The 17,235-nt window shown below is 36.6% G+C and overlaps 1 protein-coding gene across 1 annotated transcript in view; it reads left to right on the top strand.

Moving 5' to 3' along the window:
* The window catches only part of CPED1 (cadherin like and PC-esterase domain containing 1), a gene marked incomplete at its 5' end in the record, with an annotated part of 73,430 nt that overhangs the window by 35,273 nt on the left and 20,922 nt on the right, over positions 1-17,235 (top strand). Inside the window, one exon of the mRNA XM_010169739.2 lies at positions 12,301-12,418. Within this exon, the coding sequence (XP_010168041.2) occupies positions 12,301-12,418 (118 nt within the window). The remainder of the gene's footprint in view (positions 1-12,300; positions 12,419-17,235) is intronic.

Genomic DNA, 17,235 nt, shown 5'->3' with positions numbered 1-17,235 from the left:
GGGTCACTGCCTGGGCCTGGAACATTGCCCAGATCCACATGTAGCCTCTGTCCTTGCAAGAAAAACAATAGTTAATGTGTTTCTGATGTTTCGAGGGGAACAATCTAAGTCACTTTGATTCAGTTATGTTTGTAGTGCTACACTGGCTGCATTATCTGCCTCCTCATTGCTCCCCAGGCCTGAAGTGCATCACAAAAATCTTCCAGACATCTGTCTATTAGGGAGAGTAAATTGCTGTATAAAATTTTTTGTGTAGGTCAGGGGAATTTAGGTGATTAATAAGCTGTATTTTACTGCCTTAATACATTGTTGAGGGAGCCTAAATTTTTATTTAAGGTGTTTTTTCTATTTCTGCTGCACTCCATCTCTGTGCTAATGTAATCTCAGTATTGACCAAAGCAAGGACTCAGCTTAGAATCACTTCTCATGCCCTGTGCAGTAGAATAATCACTAAGCACATTATTCAGTTTTCAGAAGTAATTAGTTGGTTTTTGTGAGGGGGCTCTTGTTCAACTGGTGGCTGCTTGATTACTTGAGCTGAATGAAAAGGACATGCAGTAGTAAATTACTGCAAGCAGGCTGTCGGAGAAAGCAGGGCAAATTCTAACTTCAATCTGCTTATTTGGCACTAACTGCATGCAATCTGTTTCTGACCATGTGTGAAAGCTACCTGCAGGCAGTCCGCTGTTCAGTAAGCTATCAGGCTGTAAGGAGACAGCATTTTCAGCCTGCTATGCACCAGAAGGCAAACCTTTAATCAGTATCTTTTGAAAAAGATCATGATTAATAAAAATCTGTGAAATTCACTTCTGTGATTATAGCAGCAAGTACGCTGCAAATTCATTAGAGTCAATTTTGACCCCACTAGAGTTTAGAAAATAAATTACTACTGGCCAGATTTATAGGTGTTCTAGGAAAACAAATTTGCCTGTCTTACCCCTGTTTCCCAGATGTGTATATTAAATGAGTATTTGGGGCTATGTAAAATTTAGTGTTGGACATAGCTATTAGACAGCAAAGAAAATACTCTAACTCAAACGTTCTTTTGAATGAAATATGTATTAATTTTCAAAGGCAAGTCAGTCTTTCATTACTTCATTCTTTTCATGGTAAGCCACAGTGTGGTAAAAGGGAAGTATAAATGATAACCAGATACTGTCTATAAATACATTTATCTTTTCTGTTTACAGTCTTCATTGTGTGCATTGTCCAAGAAACTTTCATCTCGAATGATGTTGACCAATTTCCTTTCAAGTACTGTATTTTTACTGAAGCTTTTAACTGAACAGGAAGAAAGGAGATATAAAATCCACCACTTCTTAAATCTTCATGTTCTCTCACTCTCTTTGTACATATAGAGTAAAAGTCATAGTCTTCCCTTCCGCACTACCATAGGCTTATACAGCACCTTCTGAATATGCTTCAGTTTGAGTTATGGATAGTGTGGAATGGAGACCTATCCATGCACTGTCCATCTGTCCTGGACATTTGCACATAGACTTTCTCTAGTGTCATTCACACATTCTTAATTTTAGCCCTCTCATTTCTTTGTGTATGCAATAAGGCTCTAAACTTTACATCAGTAATAGATTTTTCGTAAAATATTTGCTGGTTACAGTTAGAAAAATTTGTGTAAATGCTCTCAGTCTAAAAATAAACCCTCTCAAGATCTTTGAACCTCTTTCTTGACTCACTTAATAGAACAGCCTAATGTCTTAATAAGAGAAGGGTCTGATATTTGGCCAGAAAAGCCTCAGACCCTTTGTCAGAGATGGACCCTTAATTGAAGGCCACTTTAAAAACAGAGCCAAATACAGAAGGACCAGGCTGCTGCTTGCGGGGCTGCCAGCTGCCATGACTTGCCTCCCACTGAGCTGCTGGCAAAGTGCAAGGTGTTTGGGACTATCCCTGCACAGAATGGGGACATTGCAACCAGCACACAGTTATTTCACAGTCCTGTTTTCTTCTTGGCTCCTTTCAGGTGAGGAGCAGTAGTCACTGAGGTAGCCTTCCACAAAATGGACATTCTCTGGTTCAGGTCTGGCCCCTGTGTCCCTCTGATCTTCTGTATCTGGTTGATATTTTTCAGTGCAGACTGGGTATTGAACAGACAAACCATTTGTACCACTCTCACTGGAGAGGAAGCATAGAACCTTTCACCAGGGGTATTTCTTTTTGAAGAGGAAGGTATTTGGTTCTTGGGAGTTGACTTGAATGACTCGGGTGATCAACACAACTGCTATCAGGATCTGTCGCTGTGTGTTCCCTGGGATACCATTAAAGACAGCCAACATCAAAGCACATGGCTGCCCAAAGCTGGCCATGTTGGGCTCTTCAAACATGTGCATCAGTGCAGACTGTAAATATGCAAAGGGAAATACCTCCTGTTGTCCACCAGATACAAGAGTGCTTTCCATTAGAGTGAAGCTTCCACACATATGTAGACTCTTTCTTTACATGAAAGGCAGGAACTGGCTGGGTTTTTTGGCATTGTCTGGGAAAACAGTTTCAGAAGTCTTCCACTTGGTGTTTCTGAGCCTGTTTTAGTGGCTTCCTCAATATTCCCCAGACCATGTATGGCTCTGATGTGTATTCCAAAACCTAGTATGACACAGAGAAAAATCTCTGTGTGAAACAGTATGTGCACTAATTCCTTAAACAAAAACCATTTTAATTCACCCTGCAAGTAACATAACATAAATAAAGTTATAAACTTTTCTGGCTTTTAAAATGAATTTATTTAGTCAATTTATTTATTATTTTCTTAGCTTTGTTTTTACCTAATTTACCAAGATAACAAAGCTCTTGAGATCTTGCTATCAGTCCATCTATGGCTCACTAATACATTTTTAATCGTTTGGGGTAATTTAATCTCAATTTAGACTAAGAAAGGAAATCTTGATGTTCCTTTTTTTTTTTTTAATGAGAAGAGAAAAAGAAAGCAAAATCAGTGCTCCTATTGAACTGGACTTGCAGAAGTTAGTTCTTTTGCATTCTGTTTGGCAGTCACCAGCTTGCTATTCATCATGAATATTTTGCTGGGAAAGAAATCAATATTACATTCCTTTTCTCATGTTCAGGGGATATGCAGGAGAACCCAGGGCAATCAGCTGGGAAGAGAGAGATTTAAGAAAACTGAGATCTAGGGAAACACTTGCTTGCTCAAGCAGTGTAACTAGGCTCCTTATGCATTGTGTAGGGAGTGTTAGTATGGTAAAGCTTGCAGAGAAATGTTTGATTTTTTTTCAGTAGGATATCTGATACAAGCACACAGAAAAAAGTGTCTGGGTACAACCCTTTTTCGGATTTCAAATGGAAGAGTTCAGCTTGCAAAAACAAAATTCTACACGAGTCAGCACAGTGATTAGGGAGTCGGCTGTATTGCCCTGCAGAAAATCATGTGGAAAGGAATGTATCTGTACCTGTCTCTGGGAGTTACACATCCAGTTCTGGTTTACAGGAGAGCCTGTCTTCTACTTTGAATTTCCACATGATCTCCCAGGGAGTGAAGTACCTACTTCAGTTGGTCCTTTCTCACTTAACAGTTAACAGGGAGCCTGGTGGTGCCTCCATCCAGTTTCACCCTACGTTCTTTAGAAATATCTAGCCTGCTAGTTCAAGGCTCTTTACAAGTCAGCATTTAATTGTATGTACAAAGCAAATGCAAACAGCTTCCTTGGGAGAGACTGAGACAGAACTGCCCAGAATAGTCTGTAGGCCACTGACCAGAGGGAAGACATTGAGAGCTTGAACTGCGGCAAACCAGTTCAAAGAGGGACTTTAAACTGTTTGCTGTATCACAGGGAAATGTTCTACCAGGGAAATACCAGTTAATGCTTTGTGCACTGCACGCCCCCAGTGGCGTGTCCAAGAACTTGTATCAGGTAAAGCACTGTTGGCAAAAGGATTTTGAACTCTGTTAGGACTAATGGGGCTGACTAACATGGCTCTTCTGAGCTATGGGTGGTTTTGCCTATGCCCTCTAGAAGATACTTAGGCACTTAGAGGATAGTGGTAACTGAGTGAGGGCTTTGAGATGATACATTACAGGTGTGAGTAGTTGTGGATAAAGCTCAAAGTCATCTCCCCAAGCTGATACAGAAAATAAGAGGCAGAGTTGTGAACTGAACCCAAACATCCTAAATCTTTCCATGGAATCTTACCCTTAGCATGCCCCAAGTCTTAAATAAAGTTAATAATTGTTGTTGCAAGGTCTACAGGATCTCGTGCTAAAAGTAAATGAGAAAGAAGTACTTTTGGTGCAGTACAGCCTGAAACACTGGGTTCAAATCTGCAAGCCTTTCTTACTGTGAAAAGGAGCTTTAACTGTGGCTTTAGCAGATGTATAGCTCACCGGACCGAGACCTTGGTTAACATATGTTCTTTCAATGCTTTGCATTCATTGTCAGACTATTTAAATTTCAGATTTTATGAATGAAGAGTAATGCTCTTCAACTCATTCTTTCTTCTTGTACCATTTCATACTTTCTGAATGTAGTGATAGCTGTTTGGTCTGAGTTCTGATGTGTTTGTCATGGTTGTGATATATAGACCTTAGTCTAAAATGAAAGGGACAAGGCTAGAGCTCAAGTGCCTCTTGCATATAGAAAGGTATAGAGTATAGATCTCTCTCCAATGTGAAATGAAAATGCCATATACTCTGAGCATGCGAGGGTAGAAAAGAATGCTCCTTAAAAATAGCCACAAGGCTGTGGGATTTCCCAGCTAGTGGATACATTTTTTATCTAATTACCAGAGAAAACAGACAGGGTGACATCAGCACTTTATTGAGAGAGAACCATAAATACCTAATAATTTATTTGATTATCACATAAAATATTTACTTCTTGCATTGTCAAAGCCCATGGTTTTCTCAAGCTATTTCCCATTTTCAGGTAGAAGACTTGGCAAAATTCAAGTGGATTCACATTCAGAGCTTGCACTGGGAAAAGACAGGGGGAGAGAGGAGGACTAAATGGGAATCCAAAACTGATGCAGCTCTTAAATTCTCCAGGTGGACATTACTGTCCCATTTTTTAAACCAAAAAACAACCGGAACCTGAAATAGCAAAATGCCTCTCTTTATCTGCTATTCCTTGTTCCTCTTTTATCTTCATTTTGAGGGAGGAAGAAACACTAAATTATTTTCATTCTTTTTTTTCTTGCTTTGTTCTTCTAGTTCATAAAGCGTACAAGCAAATCATCACTTGGGAAAAATAACATTAGTTGCATTAGAAAACATGCTTGCTAAGAAAACAGTTGAAAAATCCATCCAGATATTAGCTTTAAATATTGAAAAAAAAAAAAGCTCTAAAAGCTCTAATTTTATTTAGGTAGTGTGAAATACTTTCCAAAACTTATGTTTGCAATATTTTAATCTTAACAGAGCTGGATTTCACATTCAGCTCTCTTACTTCAACTAATTCTGCTGCATCTCTGAGCTGTTCAGAATCATAATTCACAAGTCTGCTAGATTAAGAGTCACACTTTTTAGTCCTCGTGAAAATTTTTGTTCTAAGGTTCACGGACGCAAAACTTTGAACTACTGACTATTTGGGAGCAGAAGGGCAGATACAGAGTGTAACTGGCATAAAATGTGCGATATTAAACATGATGTAAAATGGAATTGAATCAAAATCCTTCATAGATTGAAAGGATTCGTTTATATTCACCACACATAAACAATACATTAAAACAGTGATATGCAACTTGCAATATTTTCTCTTTAGAAGTAGGACTCCATTGTCAAAACAGATTCATAGCTTTCTGCAAGGTTAACATTCTCAGTACAGATGAAGACACTTCGCATATGCTCTAGTATCAAGATGAAATTTATTTGCCCATATAAGCTGTATGGGCTTTGAAGCAGTTGTCTTTGCAGAGAGGCACCTACTGGGATTTTCAAAAGCTCTTTAGCAGATAATAAAGACATTGTGTAGATATAATATTCTTCCATCACTGGTTAAAGCATGTGACATAATTCCCCAAAAGATTTTCTACACAGAAGTTTGTGACTGAGAGAGAAAAATCCTGCAATACATGGTATGCTTCTATTCTTAAGACAAAATAACAACATGAATAGCACTAGTGAGAACTTGAAAGCAATTTAGACTGCTGGCTGCACTTTGTCCACATTTCAAACTGTTCTCTGATGTCTCCACCATGCCTTGACAATATGGCCAGCATCTCAGTTTTTCATATCATTCCCAGTCTCCTACTAATGTCTGTGCACTGCATGTTCCAACTCTGTGAGTGCCCAGACTCCTTTTCTAAAGTGTTTTTATGGCCCTTTAACAGATCCCTGTGGAACTGAGCATCTCATAGTCTTTTAATGTGTTTTTTGTGACAGTGGCTTTGGGGTCATTGGGGAAATATTATCCCATTTTTGCAGATGGAACACATTAGGTTCCTTACAAAACACAGTGGTGGCAGTTTCTTTCCTTTAAAGCACGGCTGCAACACATGGACACACTGCTCCATCGGTTCACTCCATTAATCCTATACTTTCAGTTTAATGGATTTGTATGTCTTTTGATGTAGTCAGTTGTCTTCATCTATATCATAGACAGTGCTTGATGAATAATAATCGTTTCTCAGCCAAAAGCAGTAGTGAACTAAAATTTCTTGAGATACTGCCTCTCTCCTTGTGAGAGCTTTGTAGACCTATTTTGTACACCCAGGAGCTTCAATTCAATCTAGTTAATTTTGGGTGTTGAACTGAACCAGCCTGAACCTCTGAATCTTTGAAGGTTCATCTATCACTGAATAGTGCAGCTGGACAGAGGGAGACAGTTGAATAGAAGTCAATATGCCAACTGTTCCTTCATTTGTTATTGCCATATTAATAAAGTTGATAGAGTGTAACTAATCCATCTGTTCACAATTTATTCCCTAGCAATAAGATACAATTTCACTATTTCATGAGCTCACTCTTAGATTAATTTTATTAGAATTCCTTCCATAACATTTTTAATCACTTTTCATCCAGTTTTAGCTGTTTGTAAAATAGTAGAAAAAAATGGACTAAAGAGAGATGAAAGGATTTAATGAGAAACCTGGGTCAGCTTAAATAGACCCAGATCAAATAAAGTTAAGTCAGCAAGCCTATAAAGGCCAACAGAAAAGCATCCAAAATTACCTCTTTCACAGGAAGCTTTGTTCTGTCGTGTCTAAAATGTAAACAGGCAAAAGCAATAAGGCAGCCCTGGTAGCATCATAAGGCAAGGCAGGGCTGCGGTGCCTTAGGAGAGGTGGCTGGATGACCTGCCAGGCTGATGGGCAACGCTGGCCGAAGGTCAGAGCTCGATGGGTGGAGAGGTCCCCTCCCTTCTTTGCCAAGAACTAGTGAATGAGGATTTTCTCATCCACTAGTTCCCAGACATGTGTGGGCTCTGGATGTTAAAAAGATGCAGGATTTTGGCTACGTGTTGGTTGTATGCAATGCTGAAATGAATTCCTGTGAGCTCAGTTATATTTCTCTTGTTGTTTAGTTTAAAACATTGTGACAGTCTGATCCGTTATTAGTCTAGTAGGGGCAGTCTTCAGCGATTTGAGCTGGGTGCAATCTCGGACATGAGTACCTAAGCAGAAATTACCTGTCTTTCAAAGTGTTGAACACACCATTCTCATAGATTGCTAGGTGTTTTAACACAAATGCCAGAAGGAGTCTCACTGAGAAAGCTGAGAGTAGAGCCTAAATACAGGCATCCTGTGTGGGAGTTTCCAAAGCATTCAATTCATTAACATAAATTTACTTCCACTGAAAATTACAGTTTTAGCAACAGCTTTGAATAGGCAGATTTGGGTTATTCCAGAAAAATTCTTCAAATTCTACCTTCCTATTTTAAAATGCCTTTTTTAAGCTGGCAGGTATCAGAAGCTGTAGGTACTAAAAATAAGTTTATTTGTGTTATGTGATGCTCTGTCACTGCTGGAGCACTGACCACTCAAATGAACACAGACGGACAATTTGTCTCTATTCGATATGAGCTTTCCCAGGAAAGTTAAGGGCTTCTTACCTTCTCTCCTTTTAACTGCTTCCAGTCTGGTGAAAGCTTATGGGGTTAATCTGTAGGCAATTATTCTAATTTCAGAGTTATCATTCTTTCATTAGGGCAGAGGTGGTGAAAAAGGTACAGCAAGTAAAAATCCATTAGTAGTTAAGTTACATCTCTAAAGCATAATTGCAGCTATAGTGATATTATCTGTATGACATTCATTCCATGATATTAGCTGCATGACCATGGATCATCTTTATAATGCTTTGGTTATCTCTCTCACACACATCTATACGATTTTAAAACTAGTATATTTTTCAATATTTCTGTACAGCTGAATGAAATTATGTATGTATATGTATAAGCATAAGTATATAATTGAGAGGAAATAGAGTGTGGTTATTGAAAGCTGAGCTAAACAAAATTCTTATTAAATCAAACACCTAGACTATAAATGAAATAACATGTACATTAATGGCTCCAAATTAATAATTTGTGAAAACTGTTGAGATCTGTAGAGTAGCAGGCTCAAAAATCTGTCTGATCTATTCATAAAGGCTAAAACTTATTTCCTTTATGAAGAAACAACTTCACTGTAGTGTAATCTGAACAGAAACAATTCTCATTTCCCACAGCAGATGGACTCCAGAAATGTTAACTCTCTAAGTGCACTGATGTTGCCTGAAAGCTATCTAGATGTACAGAGGAAAGCTTTTTTCCTCTTTTATTTGCTAGTGTCCAGAAAATCTTCTGTAAAGATAAAAGAAAATTTACTAGTAAAATACCAAACTTATAAAAAGTCAATTCTAACTGTGCACTGAAGTACGAAATGCGGGCGAATTTTTCTTTTGATTCCAGTCCAGATATTTCAAGGGCCTTTTTATGTCTGCCTTCTAAAATTGAAGGTTTGCAGGGAGAACAGACACAGAGCAAGAGCTATCATTTAAGTTTACATGTCTGGCTCTCATCTTTGCCATGACTGATCTTTTGTAAACATACTTAAGATCACAGGATGTTTCATCTTTGGGCAAGGCAAGAAGGATGTCATGTCACTGCAGCACCTGAAAAAAACACTAAAAATCTGCAGATGGTTAGAAAAGGCCTTAGTGTGCCATACCTTGGTGGAGCTGTGGTAAATCTACAGCTGCTGGAGATTCATTTTGTACTTAATATTAAATATGTCAATGATGATATTAATTTTGGTCTCCCACAAAAGTAAAGATGAAACAAATAAGACTTGTTCAGTGATACACAATATCTCTTGACCTTATAGTTTTAGATGTGAACTACATGTTAAACACAAACAACGTCCTTTAAAATTTGTGGTCTGCATACTTTGAAGACACAACAAAGTCAAAGGGAATTGGTGATGTAGTTTGACCTGCATATTGATTGTGATTAGTAATAAACCAGCCACATGAAACTGTTGTTAATTATATTGTCCAAGGAATGCGATTAAAATCAGGTTTTTTTGTTTAAACACATACCCTGAGCAGAGGTATGAACAAGAAAATCCCTGGTAAGTTATTTTATGGCACTATGTTGAGAGCAATGGCAGCACATTCAGGAATTTCAGGCTTTCTTGTGAAGTCCTGTGCAAATTATTTTACTGCAAGGTAGGAGCTTTCTGATGTTAATGTTAGTTGAAGTGATACTGTCAAATAGCTGTACAGAGTGTCCAGACCCAGAGGCTCCAAGATAACATCACAGTTTAACACTAGAAGATAGTGACATTCAGTCATAACACCTTTCCCTAGTTATAGAGCATTAAGCAGAGAACAGGGTAACTGTACAAAAGAACCCACACATACCTACCACTTCTCTGACTTTTTGTGCACAAAAATGACCTTAACCCTTTGAAGTCAGTGGGAAGATTTTATTTTTTTTTTAAACTTTTTTTTCCCCCACCATGGAATTTAATGAGATCTGAATAATCGTGAGACAAGTATTTCAATTTGGTTTTTGATTGCATAATCAAATACCCACCAGTATTGACTAAATTCCAGGATGGATTCATAGCTCCACCTATAACAGTGGCACATTTCCTACTAACTGTCAAGTTTCACATTGACAGCATTAGGGCATAATTTTCATTTGCTCATTGGTCTAATTTAAGCATAGCATCCTAGATGTAGCATAATTCATATTACATGACAGTTGCCAAATTAATTTCAATAGCATTTTAGAAAATAAAAATAGAAATAATCATATTTCAGTGAAGAAAATACTATATTTTTTTATTTTTGGAGAAATTACATTTTATTATTCTTTTTCAATTCAAGAATGCTCCTTCTTGAAATGAAAACACTCCAGTAAAAGTGTGTTTCCATTTTTATTAATTTTTTTGTAACTAATTAGTATTATTAAGCATATGCAATTATTTTAAAAGGCAAATTTTGAATTATAGAACCTTACCATGACTAATATTCCGTTTAGACAGAAAGGGCTACGACACTATTTTTCATACAATATTTAAAAATAAAAGTACCTTAAGTAATGGTTCCCATGGTTAAATTTTCATATTATCTCCTTTCTCATAAAATGATCTTTTGCACTGTTTTAAGTCCCAGTTTTGCAGCTTTTTGATTTTGGTAAAAAAAAAAAACCAAACCTATTGTGTTCTGGTGAGCTTGTCACAATACAGAAATGAGGGTGAGACAATGAAATATGAGATAGTAGACACTATTTCTTAAGCTAACACTGACCCTAGAATGTTCCTTTCTTCTGACGAAGCAACTGGCAATAGCACCAGTTTTGGGCAATGCAGCATGGAGGATGAGTATGTTGACAAAGTAATTTGAAGAGAGACTCATCTGAACCAATGTAGATATATCCCTCAGAATTGTTCTAAACTCTTTTTACAGTTGAGGGAGAAAGTAATTTTTAGGATATGATTCACTTTATCCTGAAGTGCACATCTATAACAGATTAAAAACGTGTCCTACTTTCTAGCTGGGGCTTTTCTCTGCAGAAATTAGAAAGGAAAACTGGAATGAGCATCTCATGCAGCCATATATACTGTAGATGTCTAAAATGACCAAAAGAATTGCCCAATATCATAAATGCTGTGATGTCATTTATATAATGTCAGTGGATGCTTGAACATTATAAGTGTAAGGCACAAAGTTGATATAGCCCATTACTTAAAATATAAGAACCTACATGTGCTAAAACTTACAGTAAGGAATCACTATTTGTCTGGGTATTTGGTCTGAAATTTTTGGGAGCTGGTGACACCTCTGGCCTTCCATACAGAATAATGTTCAAGTTTTCTAAAAGCCAATAACAATTTTCACTTCCAAATTTTAAGAAAGTTAATTTTAAATTGATTGGTAGGTATTCCATGTTGATACTGCTAATTTTTTAGGCATCTGACATTAATTAATTCTCATAAATATTTCTGCTAATGCCCATAAAATTTATCAGAAATTACCAAACTCTGAGAAACTCAGCTTCTTATGAAGTGTGTTTACAGTGTGTGCTGTTGCATTAGCAGATTCTGGTTCTTTACTACATCCTGTTGATTTAATAACTAGTCCATATTTCTGTATTCAAGCATAAACATAGATAAAATATTTCTGTGTTAACTGTGGGTCTTAGTGAACTCTTCTTTAACTAGAACATGAAAAAAGGTCAGATTCTTTTCTCTGAAGAAAATTAATTAAAAAGAGAATGTTTTTAAACATAAGTATGTCCATTATTTATGTTACCCTTATATTAGTGTCTGAGGTTTGCTATGGGTTACATCTCACATGAAGACCTGTAAGAAGACTATATTTAAATCCTTTCCTTCAGTACCCCTAATAAGTTTTGTAGCTGTTCTACCAGCTCAAACCTTTTCCCCTTAAAATTTTTCTTTTTTCTTTCTTTTCCTTTATGCACCTGTATGCACCTGAAGCTAATTTGAGGCATTTTGTCACAGAAATGTATTCCATATGACTGCACATATGCATACAAAATCGCTAAGGGCAAATAGGTAGAGGTTGTATGGTAAGCAGAGACAACACGACATTACATGAATATTACATATGTTTGCCTTAATAAATTTTCTTGTATCTTTGGCAAATGTAGCCTCTTGTACAATTACTGTGAATTGCTATGATTTATTACAAAACCATTGCCTGAATGGAAAAAAAAGATTCTAAATTCTACATTAAAAATATATATTGAAGAGCAAAGGATGAATGAATCGCAGAACCAACCCCAAATAACTTTGTTCCTCTTTAAATGTCCTTGAAGAGGATTTCAAAGTCATGTGGATGGATGCAGTACTGTCATTTTCACAGATTTCATTTTAATTCAGGACTGTGGTTCCCGAATTCGTCCAGAGGAGTCCTGTGGCTTGCAGCCGCTGTCTCATGAATACCTCTCAGCAATTTCACAGACAGTGTTTAAGACCTGTGAAGCTGGAGACACAAAAGGTTTGTATTTAACCCTCTTTCTTCTGAAAATTAACTCATGCACCTCATCAAGGTAAAACTGGAAACAATGTTTCCTCTTTTGTATGGACAGGCGCTAACCTAAGCACAATAAACTTAACTAATAGCTTGTAATAGTTACAGATTTTCCAAAACAGGTTAATTAGTTTATGTGACATTTTTTCGTTTACTAAGTTACTAATCAGTGATCCAACAATGCTTGTGTGATTGTCATGTAGCCTTTAAAATGCCTTTAAATGTAGCCTGAAATATTTCCATCAAAACCACTTAAAATAAAAATGCTTTATTCTAAATGGAAGGGATTGTCTACTCAAAACTTAGCTTTAGAAAAACAACACAACATTTTGATCCATTTGAATTTTGTATTTCCACTTCTACATTGGAAGCACAAAAACAATTTACAACTTGAAGCAGTAAAGTATGTGTTTTTACATATATTGATACCTTAAAAAATGAGATGGACAAATCAAACATTATACAATAACCAATACAATCAAGACATCTCTTTGGTTTAGTGAGAACTCAGATTAAAACAGATTGTCAGACAGATATTCACATTTAGGTCACAGCTGCATGAAGATTTATGCAAATATACTTTAACAATTCTGAATAATCCACAGGACTACTCAGGTATGCACCCTTATTCATAGCTTAAATTGTTGCTGGATTAGACAGTAAGTAATTTTGTTCAATTCTTTATTAGAGAAATGAAAAATAACCCAACACTCCTGTATGGTCTATTAACACAACTGTATTTTTTACCTTCTCATAGATAGGAGCAGCTTCTCACAGCAGTAAATTTGCACAAACTCATGGAATAATCAATACAAAGTAAAAGGAATGTGGGAACTCCCTGAATGCATCACTTCATGTGAAACAAAGGCGTATATTAATGTTGTGTTATATGAAGGGAACGCACAAAGGAGGCATGGTGGTACATGGCAGCATATTTTAATCACACAGCAAGTTGTGAATTATAAAGAAGCACAACCCATGCTGTGCTACTATATCAGGACATAAATTTCTGACTAGAAAGCCCAAACCAAATCCACAGAAGAGTCCTGAGGCAGACTATCTCTTTCTCCTGATACATAACATGCTGCTTTTGAATACCCCATCTAGCTAAGTGAAGCTGAATATAAAATGTATTTTACAGCCTTATTGCTAATAATGTACACATTTAAAATGGAAACAAACTTCAGGAGATGTAGTCTCAAAGGACAACAGGGAAGAATAAGTTCTGCTTCTAAAGCAAAGATTGCCAAGAGCTGTCTAATGACCTAGAACTGAGGTTTGCAGTATCTGCCAACAAGTGGCTGTATAGTTTTAATGTATGTCACAACTTCCAACTGGAACTGGAAAGCATGGCTTTTTGTGGAAAATCATTCCAAATTTGTAACAACTGAATGATATCCCAGTCCTGGCAGTGAACGTTTTCCTAACACATGGGAGCAATTGCAAATTCCTAGCTAAAGCAGCAACCTCTCCTTAAATAAGTTAAATTTTCAGAGAAGCCAAGCAATGTTGTTTCCCCTCAAGAAAACTCAAAATTTCTGCAGAAGTAAGGCAGTGTCATACATTGTTCTTAGGCCAGGGAAGAGCTTAGTTGTAGATGGATACTGAGGTACTGTCACATCAAAATGTACCTGTGCTGGCAAATCTTGTGTTTGTGCAGACATAGGCAGAGGCTGAGGCAGAGCAGCAGAGACAGAGATGAAACCTTAGTTCTTCTGATGTTACTGGTAAAAGTTATAAGTCTGCTTTGCAGTTCAGTACAACCAGGAGTTCAAACTTTATTTCTAGTCCTTTGATGCAGTGCAGAGACAGTAGTTCAGGGTCTAACCAAAGGCAGAAGTAGCTGCCTCCTGTCCTAGTCACCATGGCACTATTCTTTGGAGGAAGCTCAGCACCTTACCAATGTGCATTTAATTTACACCTTTTCATTCTCTCTGGGTTGTTTGTTTTTTGGTTGTTTTTTTTTTTTTTTCCTTTTAAAATCAATACATTGTACAAATTGGAACATTCAACGGGGGAAGTTTCTCTTTTCCATCATTTGGATCATGGAATGAAATTATGATTTTTATAGCAACAAAAATCCTTTTTCCTTCAGAAAAACCCCTTTGATTCAATGGAGTTGGAACCTGTCATAGAAAAATTACTTCTCTGTTCAGTATTGCTTTATTAACAATAACACAGAAGTCAGCAAGCACTAAACATGTGTTTCGCTTCTCAGAGAGAGAAAGAATTGATAGAGACCATGAGAACCCCAAGTTGTGCTAAATTCCTGGATGTGAATTGGGCTACTGCAGTCTGTGGAAATTTTTTGTGCAGACAATTACAAAATCTGGTGGGTAAGAGGTCACAGCTTCACTTCTAGTGTTCTGCCTCGCTGCTATAACATACATATTTTAGCTGTATCCAGCTTTCCACATTTTCCACAACTGTATCCAGTTTAACATAATTCTGTACAAGCTCCCTCTTTGCATTCAACAGCTATCTGAATTTAGGTCCAGTGAAAACATAAACTAATGTTCAACTAAATGAGTGTCTCTGATTACAAAGAGTAAATTTCAGTTTGGACATAAGTTTGTAGGCCTAAGGCCATTTATTCTGCAGCATGAAAATAATGTTCTTTTAAAAATAATTTAATTTTTGTTGGTTAGAAATGCAGCTAAAAGAAAAAAAGTCTATACCCTATTCATGGAGAAATCATTTTTTAAAAGTCTCAGGATGCCAAATAGACACCAAATGTAAAAGTAAACTACTCATAAATCAACAAAGTATCTTTAGCATCAATTTAGATTAAATATTTAAATTTGGAGTTGTCAGTTTAGCATTTTTTTTCTTTTTATATAGATAATTGTTTGGCACTGTAGAAAAACTTTGATTTTGATCTTGCAAGTAAAACACGTGTATTTGTGGCTATGACAATGGGAAAGGCTGAATAAAAGAGCCTGAAAGCCTTATCCCGAAGAAAGGAAAGTATTAAATTAAGTATACAGCCTTTATTGGTTAAAACTTTTTAGCCTTAGGCTAATATTTTTTTAATACAAAGTAAGCAGTCCTAATGAATTTTTTTTAAAGTATATTTCTTTTCATACCATTTAGGAGAACAGTTTATAGGAGCACTGGCAATGTTTAATCTCGTGTCTTAAGCGGAAGATTTATGTATGCATCTGATAAACTGTTTTAATGAGACAAAAATCTAGTTTACTTTCACTCTTCCTGTGGAACCCTCTTACTTACAGGCTTTCATAAAACTTTTTTTTTACCAGTTTTTAATTTGGGGTTAAAAACCTAACAGCAGCTCTCTCTTTCTTGCTCTGTGAGTTGTGGGGAAACTTTCCCTGGAAGAGCCAATGCTAACTCTTTTAGCTGAAGCACCACAAAATGAAGGCTGATTGAAATGGTGCTGAAAGCCACATTGCATACTGCTACCTTATATAAACAGGGAAAAAACTCAATTTATAATTGCAATTAAAAAATAAACTTAGTTTCCAAACTAATATTATTTGTTTGCAGTTTCTCATAGTTAATTGTCTTCCTCTTTTACATATGAGTTTCATTATATCTTTTAATGCAATCTTATTTTTGAAGGTTAGGAATATATTGACTAACTGTTGTGAAGTTACAATAGGAAAAGTTAATAATAACTGGATTTAAAATGCATAGATTAACATGTATTATTTTTAAAATCTACATAAATATAAAACCTGCAACTACTCTATTAGCATTAAATATCAGTGCCTCCTATAATCCTAAATTTATCTCCATATATCCTTGTTCTCTCAGGTTTTTTTGCATTTGCCACTAACCTTTAGCATATGCCCCAAAAATGGATCGATTTTTTTCTTAATATACCTAGAGAGCTATTGGATATAAATCAAACACACTATTTGAAAGAAGCTTTTTAAAAGGTACTTATCACTTTCAGTTGCCAAACTTTAAACTTTTATTGTTCAGATGTTTCATCTCCTCAATATTAATTTTATATAGTTCTACTTTTTCAGTTTATTATCTAAAACCAGATCAGCTCATAAAGGCATGGAATGTTAAGAAGAAAATACCATAAAATGAAGGATCTCAATGTAGACATTGCCAGAACTTTTATGTATTCATTTTCAAAGAAAAATTACAAGGTCAGGAAAGATGTGTCCAGTTTTCATATATTTTTGGAATGCTGTTGTAGTCTGAGTCCAGACCTCAAACCAACCAACCATTCTGTCCCTGCTCTATTACTCAAAAGGCACAAAGCAATAAAAGGTGTCTGCATGGCACCCATTGCTGTGTTGCCTGAGACCTTGCACTTTCCAGTCTTTTCATATGACAGCGATGAAGCTGGGAATGACCATTTAGCCATGGATGGCAAATGGGGCGCAGAAGGAGCTAAGGGCAAGGTCCAAAGTGGCGATAGAAATTTTGAAAGTTCAAAGCATGCCTAGCCCCAGAGGTGGCCAGGAAGCCACATCCTGGAGCAAGGGACCTTAGAGCCAAGGGATGGCCAGCATGAGGAAAGGATTCACAGTGGCCCGCACTGGAAAGAAAGGGAAATAGTCTAAATTCAGCCCTTGGTTTCCCAGCTGAGCAGAGAGTGCTCTTTAACTGGAAGAGCACTCTTTGCTCCTGGTTATCCACTTTGATTGAAGTGGATTTTATCCACTTTAGATAAAAATTCACTTTAACCTCTAGATAACCCCTCTCTTCAGCCAAATAAATCACCAGGTTACAATCATACTATTTTCTCATCCTAATGAATTTTGAACTTTAAAGCAGTCCTCAGCTAATGAGAAGAGTGGGAA

Source organism: Antrostomus carolinensis, unplaced genomic scaffold (genome assembly GCF_000700745.2).
Source record: "Antrostomus carolinensis isolate BGI_N321 unplaced genomic scaffold, ASM70074v2 scaffold2606, whole genome shotgun sequence".
Lineage (NCBI taxonomy): Eukaryota > Metazoa > Chordata > Aves > Caprimulgiformes > Caprimulgidae > Antrostomus > Antrostomus carolinensis.
The sequence above is the reverse complement of the archived record's forward strand: the minus strand, read 5'-3'. Positions and strand labels throughout refer to the sequence as shown.